Genomic DNA, 15734 nt, shown 5'->3' with positions numbered 1-15734 from the left:
TACTTGTTTTCTTCTATGTGATTGAGTCGGCTTCACTCTAAGATCAGCAGCCTTCAGTGAAAGAGCATATATTATTGCCTGCCTGTCCAGCAAGAATTTCCTCTCCCTGGGACTGATTGGACATTTATAAGTATCTTTATAGACTTTTTATTCATTTCTCCCAGTAAGTTTTTTAAAAAAAGTCAGGATTAGGCAATATCTTTATATATATTTGTATATGAATTTTATTTTAATATTTCAAACCTTTTGAGTTATGAAATTTACATTGATTTACTGAGCGCCTATGTTCTTTTATGTTTTCCTACGTGGCAGTAGGTCTGCAGGAACATTGGTGCCAATTGGTTGATCCTGCCTTATGTCACGCCCCTCTATGCTCCCATTGGTCTCCTCCCCAACCTCGCCATTCATTAATTGCTGTACATCCTCATGGAGCAAGTGACTGACACTGTGCTGAAATATCTCAGATGACTTCTCCATGCCAATTGGTGGGGCAATGACAGGAGTATCTGTGGATGAGGAGGAAGAACAGGGAGCTTCAATCTATTCTGATCCTGGAAGACAGAGGAGGAGGAGGATGAAGACTTGATTAGACTCCACGGTCTTCTCTTCAGCTCTGGGTGTATAACAGGCTTGCTGCCAGAAAAATGTGCCCCACCCCTAGGTGCTGCACCCCGATGTGGTCTGTGAGTACAAATGCTGGAAGAAAAGTATGTCATGGTGGCCCTCAAGGGGTTAAATAGATGTTTATAAGTGTAAATGTACACAGTCATGGGGCGTGTCCTAATCTGACATAGAAAGGTTTTTAAGTCAACAGAGAGCTGATCTCAGCCTCACCCTGTGTAGGAGGATGTCACCCCTCCCCCATCCACATTCCTCTCCGGTGTCAGAGACTTTTAGTTTAGTTTCTCTTCTGCTGTCAGCGATGGCGTCTGGTGATCTGAGAGCTGAGTTGGAATGTTCCGTCTGTCTGAACATTTATACCGATCCTGTAACCCTGAGATGTGGTCACAACTTCTGCCGGGTCTGTATTGATCGTGTGTTGGATACACAGGAGGGGTCTGGAGGATATTCCTGTCCTGAATGTAGAGAGAAGTTTCCTGATCGGCCTGCACTGCACAGGAACATAACACTACATAACATAGCAGAGACTTTCCTGTCTCCTCAGCCAGATCGGGAGGAGTCCGGGGTCTTCTGTACTCACTGTGTGGACTCTCCTGTACCTGCTGTTAGATCCTGTCTGCTTTGTGAGGTTTCTCTGTGTGATAAACACCTGAGAGTCCACAAAAAGTCCCCAGAACACGTCTTATGTGACCCCACCTTGTCCATGGAGAGCAGGAAATGCTCCGTCCATAAGGAAGTTTTGAAGTATTTTTGCACCAAAGATAACACCTGTATCTGTGTGTCCTGCAGTTTGGCTGGAGAACATCGGGGACACCAGGTGGAGACACTGGATGAGGCTTTTGAGAAGAAGAAGAAGACACTGAGGAATGTTCTGCAGAAACTTCTGACAAAGAGAGAGGAGACGGAGGAAAGAGTCCAGAGTCTGCAGGAACACAGGAGGAAAGTAGAAGAAGAAGAAGCCGCTGGTGACACCGAGAGAGTCACTGCCCTGTTTAGAGATCTCAGGTAGACATGTGCACTGACAAAAAAATTGTTTTCTTTTCATTCTTTTTTTGCTTTTTTTGGAAATTCGGAAATTCAGAAATCTGAAAATCCTGATTTTCTAATTTTTGAATTTCCAACATTCCAAATTTTGAATTTCAAATTTCCAAATATTCAAATTTTCTAATTTCCGAATTTTTCAAATTCCGAATTTTCTCATTTCTGAATTTTTCAAATTTAGAATTTTCCCATTTCTGAATTTTGAATTTTCCAATTTCCGAATTTTTGTATTTCAAATATTTGAAAATCCAAAAATTTGAAAATATGAAAAAAGCAAGAAAATCTGTAGAATTCAAAATAATAACTAAGTATTAAATTATAGGTATTGGAATTTACTTTCAAATTTGGTTGTTAGTGAATGTAGCAAATACAATTGTATCTGAAGTTATGAATTATCCGAAATAATTAATAATAAAAAGGTTTTGTTATTATTATTGTTATTTATTATTATTAGATCACTACTTTCTTTTTGCTTAGATTCGTTATTTCAGATAATTTGTAACGTTGGATACATTCATATTCATTACATTCACTAACAGCCAAATTTGAAAGAAAATTCTAATACATATAATTTAATATTTATTATTGTTTAATTTTTATTTCAGATTTATGGGTTTTTAAACTTTCAGATTTTCATTCTTTAGAATTTTCAGATTTTCATTCTTATTTTTGAATTTTCAAATTTACACATTTTTGCATTTTCAGATTTTCATTCTTATTCTTGAATTTTCAAATTTACAAATTTGGGAATTTTCAAATTTACAAATTTGGGAATTTTCAAATTTACAAATTTGGAAATTTTCAAATTTACAAATTTGGAAATTTTCAAATTTACAAATTTGGGAATTTTCAAATTTACAAATTTGGGAATTTTCTGATTTTCATTTTTATTTTTGAATTTTCAAATTTACACATTTTTGAATTTTCAGATTTTCAGCACTTTTATTTATTTAGAGTTGCCAAGTTGGATTTTATCAAAATGGGATTTTTTTTTTATTGCATAATGTTTTTATTGAGGAAAAACGAGGAAAAGTTAACAATGAACAGAATTGTCCAAGCAAAACAGTAAGTACAAGTAACCAATGGTTTAAAGAGATACACAGGCTTCACATCTTTCCTCAGGAAAACAAGTGTGTCACTAACGATAACACAGCATCATACATTAGCTTGTGGATAGGGATGTCGAATTTTGTATTCTATTGTATTCCGGGTGGTGGTGCAGCTTTCCTGGAGGGTGGTTTGACAGGTTTTTGGGAGGGTGTGTTCTCGTTGAGTGCTGTTATCTCTGTTTTCCCGGTCGTTTGGTAAGCTATGTTGAGTAGAGTTCTAATGCTTCTGTGGGGTTGTAAGGTTCATATGTACCTGTCCTTATTCAGCTCAGTTGAGTGTGTATCTTGTGATTCGTATATGAGTGGAGACAACCAGTCCCGCTGGTTGTCTTGGTGAAGTCCGTTGGTTGTGTGTGGAAGGATAAGGTGGGGGGTGGGGAGGGGTTCTCGAAGACAGGTAGGTGTAAGGGTTGGGGTTAGATTTGTTTAGGGTTTGGTGGAAAAGGAGTGGAAAGGATTGTAGAGTTGGCTATGGTGTGGGGTTGGCTGGAGAGTAAGAGGATGGGTTAGATCGAGTTAGGGGTGGCAGGAGCCTCCAAACTGGTCCTGGATCTCAGCCCCGCCCTCATCAGTCCTTCTATACATTTAATATTGTTTAGGATGCTATGAGCTTGTTGAGAGAATGTGTATTGAAATAGTTTTAAGTAACATGTGTTTGGACTGCGTGTTTGTATTTTGGTGTAGTCTTAAAGTGGGACCAGCATGCCCAACGTGTATTATGTTTGGTGATATTATCATGTGCAATGGCTATGAGCTCTTCCATTTCTGCAATTTTGTTGACTCTCAGAAGCCAGTCTTTGATTGAGGGAGCCCTGGGTTTGCCCCATAGGAACGGTATGCATAGCTTGGCTGCGTTCAGCATGTGCATTGCCAGAGATTTAAAGTAAGCCCATCTGGGTAGTGTGGTATGGTGTAATAGTAGCTGTGCAGGGGAGAAGTCTTGGGTAAGTGTGGTTATCCTTGATGTGATGATGTGTACTTCCTTCCAGAATTTTTGGATGATGGGGCATGACCACCAGATGTGAAGCTGTGAACCAGGTACTGAATTGCATCTCCAGCATAAGTTTGATGTTGAGGGCGTGTACTTGTTAACGAGGGTTGAATTTTCAGATTTTCATTCTTATTTTTACATTTTCAAATTTTTACATTTTCAAATTTTTACATTTTCAAATTTTTACATTTTTAAATTTACACATTTTTGATTTTTCAAATTTATGAAATTTAGAATTTTTGAAATTCCAAATTTAAAATTTTCACATTTCTTAATTTAGAATTTCTGAATTTTCCAAAATTTTCGAATTTCCGAATTATCCAAAATTTTGAATTTCCGGATTCGATTTTCGAAATCTCAATTTTCCGAAATCTCAAATTTCCAAAATGTAGAATTTCTGAAATTTTGAATTTTCCTATTTCTGAATTCCAAATTTCTGAAAATGTAAAATTTCTGAAAATTTTGAAATTTGAAACTTGGAAATTCGGAAACTTGGAAATTCTAAATTTCAGAAACTCAGAAATTCAAAAGTTTGGAAAATTGAAAATGTCACAATTGACAAATTTGTCAAAATTTGTTAAAAAACGAATTCGGAACTAAACAAATTGCACATGTCTTATCTCAGGAGACGTCTGGAAGACCTGGAGAAGAGAGCCCTGAGGGACATCTCCGGGAGGGCAGAGCGGATCTCCATCTCCATCCGGGATCTGGAAATAAAGAAGGAGGAGCTGTCCAGGAAGTTGCGTCACATTGAGGAGCTGTGTAACGTGACGGATCCACTGACTGTCTTACAGGAATCAGACACAGGTGACTTGTGTGATACTGAGGATGGAGATAATGAGGACAGAGAGAGACATGAGGAGCTCCTCCATGATGGAGGGGGTCTGGATGTGGCGGGGGTCTTACACACAGGTTTATCTGATATAATAACAGAGGTAAATGTATACTCCTATATACAGGGAGCTGCAGACATATTACTGGATGGAAACACAGCTCATAATATTCTACAGATATCAGATGACAGGAAAACTGTATCCTGGTCAGATAGAAACCAGAATCACCCAGAAACACCAGAGAGATTCCAGGATTCTCCTCAGGTGTTGAGCAGTCGGAGTTTCTCCTCAGGGAGACATTACTGGGAAGTGGATGTCGGGGGGTCAGAGAGCTGGAGAGTCGGGATGTGTTACCCCAGTATAGCGAGGAGAGGGGGGGAGGCAGGGATTGGATGTAATAAGAAGTCCTGGGGATTGTGCAGGTATAATAATCAGTATTATGTGATACATGACAGGAAAGTGATCCTCTTACCCCCCAATCCCTCCAGTAACAGAGTCAGGATATATCTGGATTATGAGGCCGGGCGGATCTCCTTTTATGATCTGTGTGACCCGATCCGACACCTCCACACCTTCACCACCACCTTCACTGAGCCCCTCCATGCTGGGATATATATATGGAGAGGTTGTATAAAGATATGTGGGGGGAGGAGGAAGATGTGAGAACTCTGCCCACAGTCTGGTGACATCACAGTGGACGGGTGGTGGGATTGGTTCATTGATCAGCCAATGATTGGAGGAAGTGGTGGCTCCTGGGAGAAGTCTGAGGGCCTCCTTCTGAAAATACTAGTTCCCTGGCTGTGTGTAATGTAAGAACTTATAAAGTGGTAGTAAAGACAAAATATAAAATGACGGATATGACGGCGTCTGTCACTGACATGAACACAGCGGTCTTTGTTTTTTCGGAGTCCTCCTGGAATTTTCTTCTTTTACCTGTTGGTTCTTCTGTTATTTCTCACATCTAAGGATTGGTAAGCTCCAATAATTGTCATTTTTGTTTTTGGGATTTATTACCACTTTAAAGTGGAGGGCCACCCTGAAAACCAAAAAATGTTAAAAATGACAAAAAAATCTAAAAAAAATAAAATGAGAAATTTTTTTTTTTTTTTACTTACCAGAAATGCCTGTTGCTAGGCACTTTATCCTAATCTTCCTCTTCCTCCTCCGCGGAGATCTTCTGTCTTCTGTCTTCGTCGCGGCGTCTTCTGGGTAATGGGTCGCGCTGTGTTCTGGGAACTGTGTGTTCCAGAACACAGCGCGTCCCATTCAGAAAGCGCTGCGGGACTCGCGCATGTGCAGTAGTTCCGGGACTCGCGCATGCGCAGTAGGAAACGGGCAGTGAAGCCGTAAGGCTCCTCTGCCTGTTTCCCTTACAGGGAATGGCGGCGCCGGGACCCGAGAGCCGAGGGACGGCTCGGCCTCGGGCGCCCTGGACAGGTAAGTGATTTTATTAAGTCAGCAGCTGCAGTGTTTGCAGCTGCTGACTTTTTTTTTTTTAAACTGGCCCTCCTCTTTAAGTCTCCGACCCGGAACAAGCATGGGGGGAATAAGAATCAGAAAAGAGTCAGAATTCCTTATCTCTATACTTGTTCCAGGTCACAGACTGAGACAGTAATGAAGGCAAAGCATCAGCATGACAGCCAGGGAACAAGCATTCTCACAAGGAGAGTAATGGTAGAAATGGCTGCCCCCATGATTCTCTCATGACAGGGGCCCTTTAACCCTTTCTCTTCCAGAACCGTTTTAGCATTTTTTGCACACATGTTTAACCGCTTGCTGCCCGTCGGCCGTCATATGACAGCTGGGGGCAGTGCGGCTCTTGTTCTGGGTGGACATCATATGACGGCCTCCCAGAACGACCAATCTCATGCGCCCATTGGGGTGCGCATCACGGCGATCGGTGGTGAGGTGTGTCAGTCTAGCACACCGCCACACCAATCTTGGTAAAGAGCCCCTGATTATAATTTTTTTTTATTAGTAATGGCGGCGAATCTGCAATTTTTTTTATCATGACTGCGACATTGCGGCGGACACATCAAACACATTTGACACTATTTTTGGACCATTGACATTTATACAGTGATCAGTGCTATGCCGCCGGTGACGCAGTAGCGATCTCTCTCCTCCCCCAATCAGTCCCATCCCCCCACAGCAAGAAACACCTCCCAGGGAATACATTTAAACCCTTGATCGCCCCCTAGTGTTACCCACTTCCCTGCCAGTGACATTTATACATAGTTAGTAAGATTGAATAAATACACCGGTCCATCCAGTTAAACCTGAGGGAGTGTCTACAATTGTCCCTATCCCTGTACATTGCACCCTTACATCGGTCCCTACCCTCAAGGAGCCCACAATATAAGGCCCCCATTCATATACTAGGGCCAATTTTGGATAGAAGCCAATTAACCTACCTGCATGTCTTTGGAGTGTGGGAGAAAACTGGAGTACCCAGAGGAAACCCACACAGGCACAGGGAGAACATGCAAACTCCAGGCAGGTAGCGTCATGGTTGGGATTCTAACCGGCGACCCTTTTTAATGCTAGGCAAAAGTCCTAACCATGACAGCATTGTGCTACCCGATAATACAGTAATCAGTGCATTTTTATAGCTCTGATCGCTGTATAAATGTCAGTGGTCCCAAAATAGTGTCAAAAGTGTCTGATCTGTCCGCCGCAATGTTGCAGTCCCACTAAAAATCGCTGATCACCGCCATTACTAGTAGAAAAAAATAAAAATTTAAAATGGCATAAATCTATCCCCTATTTTGTAGATGTGATAACTTTTGCACAAACCAATCAGTATATGCTTATTGCGATTTTTTGTTACCAAAAATATGGAGAAGATATATATTGGTCTAAACTGATGGAAAAAAAAAAAAAAATGTAATATTAATTATCGCAAAAAGTAAAAAAAAAATATTTTGTTTATAGAGCAAAAAATAAAAAAATGCAGAGATGATCATATACCACCAATAGAAAGCTCTATTTGTGGGGGGAAAAGTGATGGTGACGGGGATTTTATTAAACATAATATATAGTGCACTGCAACCAAAAACTCATAAATCAAGTCCAAATATTGACAAAATTCCACCGCAGTGCAACTTTCAGTGACAGTTCATTGATATCCGGTGACTTCAGACTCTCGCTGGAATGTCTGATATATTTTATTTATTATCGATGATGTGGAAATATTGAGCTTCATATTTATATCAAGAGGCTTCAAGGGAACCATTGTGAGGACTTTCTAATTATATTATCCTGGCCCGTTAAATGGGTATATATATATATATGTGTGTATTTTTACAGGAAGATGATGTACATAATATATTTTATGATATTATGATGAGATTTGGGTCCGGCTCACAAGACTTCTTCATGTTTCTCAAAAGCCGTTTGATGTCTTCAATAGTCAGGTGATAACTAAGTCCCCCGATTGTTTATAGAGATGGACATATCAGAGGAACTGGTTATACTCGGATCAAAGAGGGTTTCTTACCCAACAACCAGAAACATGGTAGACAGAGAGGCACCGAAGAGAGTCTAATGCTTATGTGAGAAGCATGATGGCCAACTAGGCTTCAGGTACAGAATTTGATACAACTCTGAACCAATGAAAGTAGTCCATTTGTGTAATTGGTGGGGGAGGGTAGAGAGGGAACATAAAAATCAAAGCTCCCATTGATGGGCCTCTTTTAGCCTCATGGTCTCCACAAGCATGGTCACGTAAGATCTGTCTGTGGAACGTATCCGTATTATCTTATTTCTCTTTTCTTTTTTCTCTCCTAGGATTTGCCTTAATACACTGATAGCATTTATATGTTCATTGTAACAATATATCCTTTTTGTATTAATTATCTTTGTCCACTGGCAACACTGTATGTGTAACATCACTACGTTATATTTGGTGATATCTGATTATTCTAATGTTTCTTTTCTGTATAAATAAATGTGATTGTTATTCTTTTTGCACAGTTATCATTCATTTTTTTAATTCTATCCATAATAGCTGCAACCGCATTGGTTGATTCTTATATAGACAAAAGGTTTTAATCATTTATTTTATTTTCACAATCACATTGTTTATTGTACTGATTATGTATATATATTTTGTTCACAATTACAGTTATTTTATTCCTCCTTTTCCTGTTTCTATCAATGTTGGCAGCTTTCAGTCCTGGAAATCAGTGGCAGCTGGTGCTCAATTTTTTTGGGGGACGGCGTAAATAATAAAAAAAAAAAAACATCAATTGCAGCCAATGTGCCCATCAAACGCTGCAACTGTGCCCATCAAACGCAGCCACAGTGCCCATCAATTACAGCCACTGTGTCTTCAAACGCTGCCACTGTGCCCATCAAATTCAGCCACTGTGCCAAACGCTGCCACTTTGCCCAACACTGCCAGTGTGCCCATCAAACAATATTTGAGGAATAATGAGGTTGTCTCACTTCCTGGTAAAGCAGAACTCCGGGCTGTATTCATGTATACAGAGCCACCTTCATTTCTCTCTTCTATCTGCCCGGAGTTCAGCTTTACATTAGAGAAGACACCCCGACATTCTCCTCCTCATTGCTTTCCTAAGATTTTGTTAAATTTTTTTCTCTGAATGTTTTTTCCTATAGTCTCCATTTATATAGAGAAATGTTCTTTTATCATATAGTGATAGGAAGTGATGAGGATTTAGGCCCCGTTCGCGACTTGTCATGTGACTTTGGCCCCCGAAGTCGCACAAGTCGCACCCCATGTTTTGAGTACTGTTCATATCTGTGCGACTTCAAAGTAGTTCCTGCACTACTTTGGTTCAACTTTCATGTATAGACCTCAATGTAAACCCTCAAAAGTCGCATGAAAGTCACACCTGCATAACATAGAATCCATTTTGATGTGACTCTGGATAAGTGTGATAAGTGCAGAACAGAAAGATTTGTTAGGTTTCTTTACTTTCTAATGAATTACACATTTTCAAATCGATTGCAATTCGAATTCTATGTTAAGATTAGATGGTTGTTAAGGAGTGGGTCGGGAAGACGGCCGCAGCATCCTTAGCAACTGATGATTCATCAGCTGTCAGCGGGTTTCCCCACTGACAGTTGAATGAAAAAAAAGAATGCCGGCAAGAAAAAAAAGGCTTGGAGTCCCCCCAATGAATGCTATGCCTCTCAGGTCTGGTATGGATTTTAAAGGGAACCCTGTGCAAAAAATGTAAATAAAAGGGCATTGGGTCCCCCCAAAATCCATACCAGACCCTTATCCAAGCATGCAGCCCAGCAGGTCAGGAAAGGGGGGGACAAGCGAGTGCCCCCCCTGAACCATGCCAGACCACATGCCATTAACATGGGGGATGCTTCTCAAAGCACCTTGTTCCCCATGTTGATGGGGACAAAGGCCTCTTTCCCACAACCCTGGGTGGTGGTTGTGGGGGTCTGCAGGCGGGGAGCTTATCAGAATCTTAAAGGACCCTTAAACAAGAGGACCCCCAGATCCCACCCCCCCCCATGTGAATCAGTATGGGGTACATTATACCCCTGCACATACATCAAAAAAGTGTAAAAATTGAGTAAAGACACTACACCAGATTTTGACAATTCCTTTATTAAAAAATTAAAAAACAATGTAGATCCATTGTCAATCACGCCACCCGCCATCACCACCAGATCTGAAAAAAGAAAAAAATGATCTCTGACCCTGACAAACACTCCTGCCGTCTGCCAGCTTTGTTGTGTGACAAATACCTAAGGGGCATGGAACGGCCCCCTTTTGACTTCACTGACCCAGCATGCCCTTGGTTAAAAACGTCATAAGGGGCGGTGTCACTCAGAGATGTCACCGGGTGGCCCCGCCCTTTAGTGATTTAAGAGCTGACACACGGCGGAGCAGGCAGATGATGGGAGCCTTCATCGGGGCGGAGGGTTTTTTTTTCTTGTTTTTTTGGGTTGGCAATGCGGCGGGCTGCGTGATGGATTAACTTCGGGGGACATTGTTTTTTATTAAAGAAATTGTCAAAAACGGGTGCAATCCCTGCCCCAAAGCACCCACCCATGTTAAGGGCATGTGGCCTGGTATAGTTCCTAACCTGCCCGGCTGCCTGCTCAGATAAAAGTCTGGTATGGATTTTGAGGGAGACCCCATGCCGTTTAATTTTGTTTTCATTTTTTTTATTACCGCCATTATTTTTTTCACATTCAGCTGTCAGTGGGGAAACCCACAGAAAGCTGATGAGTTATCGGTTGTTAAGAACGCCGAAATTTGGGTGACAGGCCCGCTCCTTAACAACCAGCTATTCTTCACACAGAATTCAAATCCGTCTATCAATTTTTGACCAATTCGAATTCCAGTCATTCTGAAAATTTGTAATTCGTTAGAAAATAAAGAAACCTAACACATTGTTTTCCGTTCTGCACAAGTCACACTCATCCAAAGTCGCATTAAAATTGCATCAATGTCCCACTATGTCCCACAGTAAAGTCGCAGTGGAAATCACATGATATTTAAGTTGCACAAGTGTGAATGGGGCCTTAGTGTTATAGGGGAACGGCTGGACTGAGGAGCTGCTAGAACTAGTATTGTCCATGTCTAAAGGGGTCCCGGGAAATCTTTATTTCATAGAAAAGAATCCAGAAATAGATCTGAAGATCAGGGTCTGGATTGTACTTGGCAGAAGAGCTGACAATCCACATCAGATTTCCCCAATGATAACCCCGGAGACATCTATCATCTGTTATAGTCATCCTGTCGTCCACCAGAGGACCCGATTAGGAATGTTCATGTTTCTATTGGTCGTGTTCTATTTCTATCACCGGAGTCATGTGATCAGTTCTGTCAATCATTATTCAGATCTTTTATGTCCCAATCATGTCCAGTAATTAGAAGTGATTGTCAGGAATCGTATTGTATTGGAAGTGATTTCTTTATAATAAATGGAGATGAAGCATTTCCTCAGATTGGGTTGTGCTCACTATGATATGAGAAGTTCTAGAACCCCAAAGACCCGTGACACCGGGGTTACGGTGTATATTCAGGATGAGCCCCGCCACTGCACACTGTGGGATCCGAGCCAGAAGAAGCCCCGCCCACATCCACCAATAGGGATCAGTATAGAGGCTGATAGGGGAGGGGCTGGAGGATGACACGCCTACGCAGGGACTTCTGCAGCTCACTAAACACATAATAAAGCATAGAACCTGCAGGCTCCAGGATTTTATTGCATATACAGGCCACGCTGAAAGACATTTCCAATCATAAAAGAAAGGAAAAAAAGGAAAGGCGTTTGCTATAGAAGACGGAACACTCATGTTGCCAAAAGAGGTACAGAAAAAAACTCCCAGTGTAGACCTCGCATTAAGGATTACGAGGGAAGGAAAGAGAGGGGGGAATGTTTTTTGTGTGGCAGGAAAGGCCACTTGGCCATGAATTGCAAGTTGAAAAAGGACGAGGAGGCATGACTAGAGGGAGAAGAAATGTATGAGACAGAATGTATGGACAATGAAAGGAATTCAGAAGGGTCTGAAGATTTGGAGATATGTAATGTGGAAATGTATTTACAGAGTGAGATTAAACCTGAAATAACACTTGTTGTAAAAGGAAGGGAAGTCACCTTTTTGTGTGACACAGGGGCATGCAGGACCCTGATTCATCCCCAGGACATGCCTGGAGGAGTTAAGAAAAAAAGGTAAAATTTTTGTAAAATCAGTTAAATGGGTTAATGTGTGAGGAGGATGTATCAGAAAATCTTCCTATAGAGGACCCACTAACAGGCAAACAAGTTGAATGTAAAATTGTGATATCTAAACGATGTCCGGTTAGCCTGCTGGGCAGGGACTTGTTTCATGCACTTGATATTTCGGTTATACCAGCTGAAGGGGGCTTGAGAGCCCACCGCACTTGCAAAACACATGTAGTGGAGGATCACAGCGAGCCTTATTACTGGTATAGCCTGGATCTATGTACTGCAGGTCCTGGGTGCATGCAGCAATCCCTACTGAACAAGGTGGAAGAAAAGGATAAAGTGAGAGGAACTGCAAGGTCCAACATCATTCACATTGTACAATGTATTTCAAACGTTCTTCAGGACCTGATATGAATTACGAAAAGAAACTAACTAAGTTAAAAGGGGTCAGAATCCCCGTTACTTAAGGTAGTTAGAACCTTATTAGAGAAATGGCAACAGGGATTGCATTCATGGTTTGGGCGCTGTAATGCCATTAAAATGAGTATTCTGCCCAAGTTTGTATTTACTACAGGCCCTACCGATAGAGATTCCATCTGCCCTCTTTCGTCAAGTAGACATGCTTTTTACTAAATGTATTTGGACAAGTAAGCGACCAAGGATCAGTAGAAGTCGGATGACTATTTCAAAAAGAGATGGAGGCCTAGCAGTTCCAGACTTACTTAAATACTATAAGGCAGTCCATATTGGTAGGATTATTGATTGGTGTAGGCACACAGAATTTAAATTGTGGACGGAACTAGAACAAGAATTGAGTACAGTACCCCTACGGAGAGCGATTTGGTGTTACGCGGGATTACCGGAGTCTCATAAAAAAGCATCCCCTTATAGGCCCGACACTGCGAATAGGGCTCAGAATTAGTCAGAAACCTAAATTTTCGTCAATACAATCTCCACTGTTTCCGATACTGGGTAACCCTAGCTTTGGACCAGGGATGGAGAGAAAGGCCTTTAGAAAAATTTGGAAAAAAGGCTACACCCAGGCATCACACTTTCTGCAGTCTGACTCTTGGCCTACAGTGACTTCACTGACACAACAGGGGGGTCGATTTAAAATTAATTACCGGCAGGCATTGCAGCTTCGTCACTTTTTTGAGTCACCGGGACCAGCGACAAATTATAGATGAGACCTGACAAGGTTTGAATTATATTGTGAAGAGAAGGAGCCCCTCTCTCAAAACGATATCAAAGATATACACGATGCTCACTGCCCTCCCAGATAACTATGAGATGCCAGGATTCGTAAAGTGGGAAAGGGATCTTAATAGGACATTCACACCAGACCAACGCCAGAGGATGATATACCTCTCGTTAAACTCATCAGTCTGTACCGGAAACTCAGGAATTAAATTATAAGCTGTTGATGAGGTGGTATTACACTCCGTCGAAGCTTCAGAGGTTCTTCCCTGAAGCCTCAGATCAATGTTGGAGATGCAACGGGGGGACGGGGGACTTTATACCATATATTTTGGACCTGTCCTAGGATCAGACAATATTGGAGGGAAGTGCAAAAGATTGCTCAAAAATTTACCGAATACCCAATATTGGATGATCCGGCCCTCTTCCTGTTGCATCTCTCACATATCCCAATACTGACATATAAGAACTCGGTACTATGCCACCTGGTTAATGAGGCCAAGGCGTGTATCGCCCGATGCTGGAAAGACCCTAAGCCACCTACGATAGCAATGTGGTTAAATAAGTTTAGAAAGGTGGGGGCCATAGAAGACCTGGTACACTCGGCTCAGGATAGGAATGAGCAATACGTCAGGGTCTGGACAGTATGGAATGCTTTTGTCTATTCAGAAGAGGGGAGGAGACTGATGGGGAATAGGGAAGGATAAGGAATTTGCTATGTATTGGAAGCTAATAATACAATAACAATATAGACCCCCCCTCAGGGGAGGGAGATAGGAGAGGAGAGAAGAGGTAGGAAGTCGAGGAAAATTAATAAATCCTTTGTTTTTTTTTGGGGAGGGGGGGTGTGGACAAGGGAAAATATACAAATAAAAGGAGGAATGAACCTCACCTAATAGTATAGGAGATGAAAGAAAACCAGGGTAGGTGACAGAACAGTAGTATAAGGTTTATTATAGAGCTTTCAACTACTAAAAACAGAGAAATATGAATATCCTGTCTAAAGTAAGATTGGCTGGGAATTGCTTAATGTATGTATGTGACTATATAAGGATATGTAATGTAATACTTTGACCTCCTTTGAATATAAATAAAGAATATATATATATATATATATATATATAAAAAGGGGGCCAGAATCACCTTGAAAACCCTGTATTGGGATCGGGAGGGAAACAGAATGGCCACCTGTCTCCTTCCTGATGAGGTATTCAAGCTGCACAGAGAGTTTCCACCCCATGTGCCAATCACTGGAAACACTACAGTAGAATGGCATGAGTTGGGAGATTTGTTAAATGATTGGGTACACATGACACCAGAACAACGGAAAACAAAGGGAATCCAGTCCTGTAGCTTCAATTGGGTCACACAAAGTACACCAGGGGTGCACCTTTCAGGGGGACATTATGACGAAGAATGACTGGTCCTCTTGACCCGAGAGGAAGAGGATACACTTAAAGACATCCGGACCACCTTTGGTCAAGAGGAAAAGGTTATGTAGGACTAATTAAAGCAGCAAGTGAAGTGCATATCACCCCCAAAAAGTACTATGAGACCGCATCAAAAACAGTACCCTTTGAGAAAAGATGCAGAGGTTGGAATAGATCCTGTAATCAGGGAACTGCAGGATAAGGGTATAATCATAGAATGTCCAGATTCACCCAGTAATACACCATTATTTCCTGTTAAGAAGCCACAAGGATGCTGGGGACTTGTTCAGGACTTACCAGCAATAAATAAAGCTGTGGTGTCGCGGGCCCCAGTAGTGCCTGACCCCCCATGTCCTCCTGAACGACCTCCAGCCTGAAAACAAGGTATTTTCTGTCACTGATATAAGTAATGCTTTCTTTTCAATACCTGTGAATAAGGATAGCCAGTGTTGGTTCGCATTTACCTAAAAAAATAAAAATAAAATACACATACACAAGATTACCACAAGGGTATTGGGAAATTCCTACAATTTTTTCACAAGAAATGTCAAATAATTTGTCCAGGTTTTCACCTCCATGTGGCAGCCAAATACTTCTGTATGTGGATGACATCCTGGTGGCATCTCCTACAGAACTGAGCTACAAGGAAGACACACTGGCCTTGATGTCCTTTCTTGCTGAACAAGGACACAAGGTCAGTAAAGATAAACTGCAGCTATGGAAAGATCAGGCAAAATACCCGGGCTATACCCTGTCACAGGAAGGCAGACACTTGGATGAGGGCCGTAAGACAGCTATACTTCAGGCCCTAAAACCACACACAAAAAGAGAAATGATGTCTTTCC

At 41.5% G+C, this 15734-nt stretch overlaps 1 protein-coding gene across 1 annotated transcript in view; it reads left to right on the top strand.

Moving 5' to 3' along the window:
• Positions 1 to 426: 426 nt before the first annotated feature.
• LOC143962502 (uncharacterized) overlaps positions 427 to 15734 on the top strand; it is an 82468-nt gene continuing 67160 nt past the window's right edge. Inside the window, exons 1-3 of the mRNA XM_077471782.1 lie at positions 427 to 1624; positions 12141 to 12265; positions 15454 to 15674. Coding sequence (XP_077327908.1) covers positions 848 to 1624; positions 12141 to 12265; positions 15454 to 15674 — 1123 coding nt within the window. The 5' untranslated portion in view covers positions 427 to 847. The remainder of the gene's footprint in view (positions 1625 to 12140; positions 12266 to 15453; positions 15675 to 15734) is intronic.

This window comes from Lithobates pipiens, unplaced genomic scaffold, assembly GCF_037356315.1.
Source record: "Lithobates pipiens isolate NorthernLeopardFrog02 unplaced genomic scaffold, aLitPip1_a1.2 Scaffold_8, whole genome shotgun sequence".
Classification (NCBI taxonomy): Eukaryota; Metazoa; Chordata; class Amphibia; order Anura; family Ranidae; genus Lithobates; species Lithobates pipiens.
The sequence above is the reverse complement of the archived record's forward strand: the minus strand, read 5'-3'. Positions and strand labels throughout refer to the sequence as shown.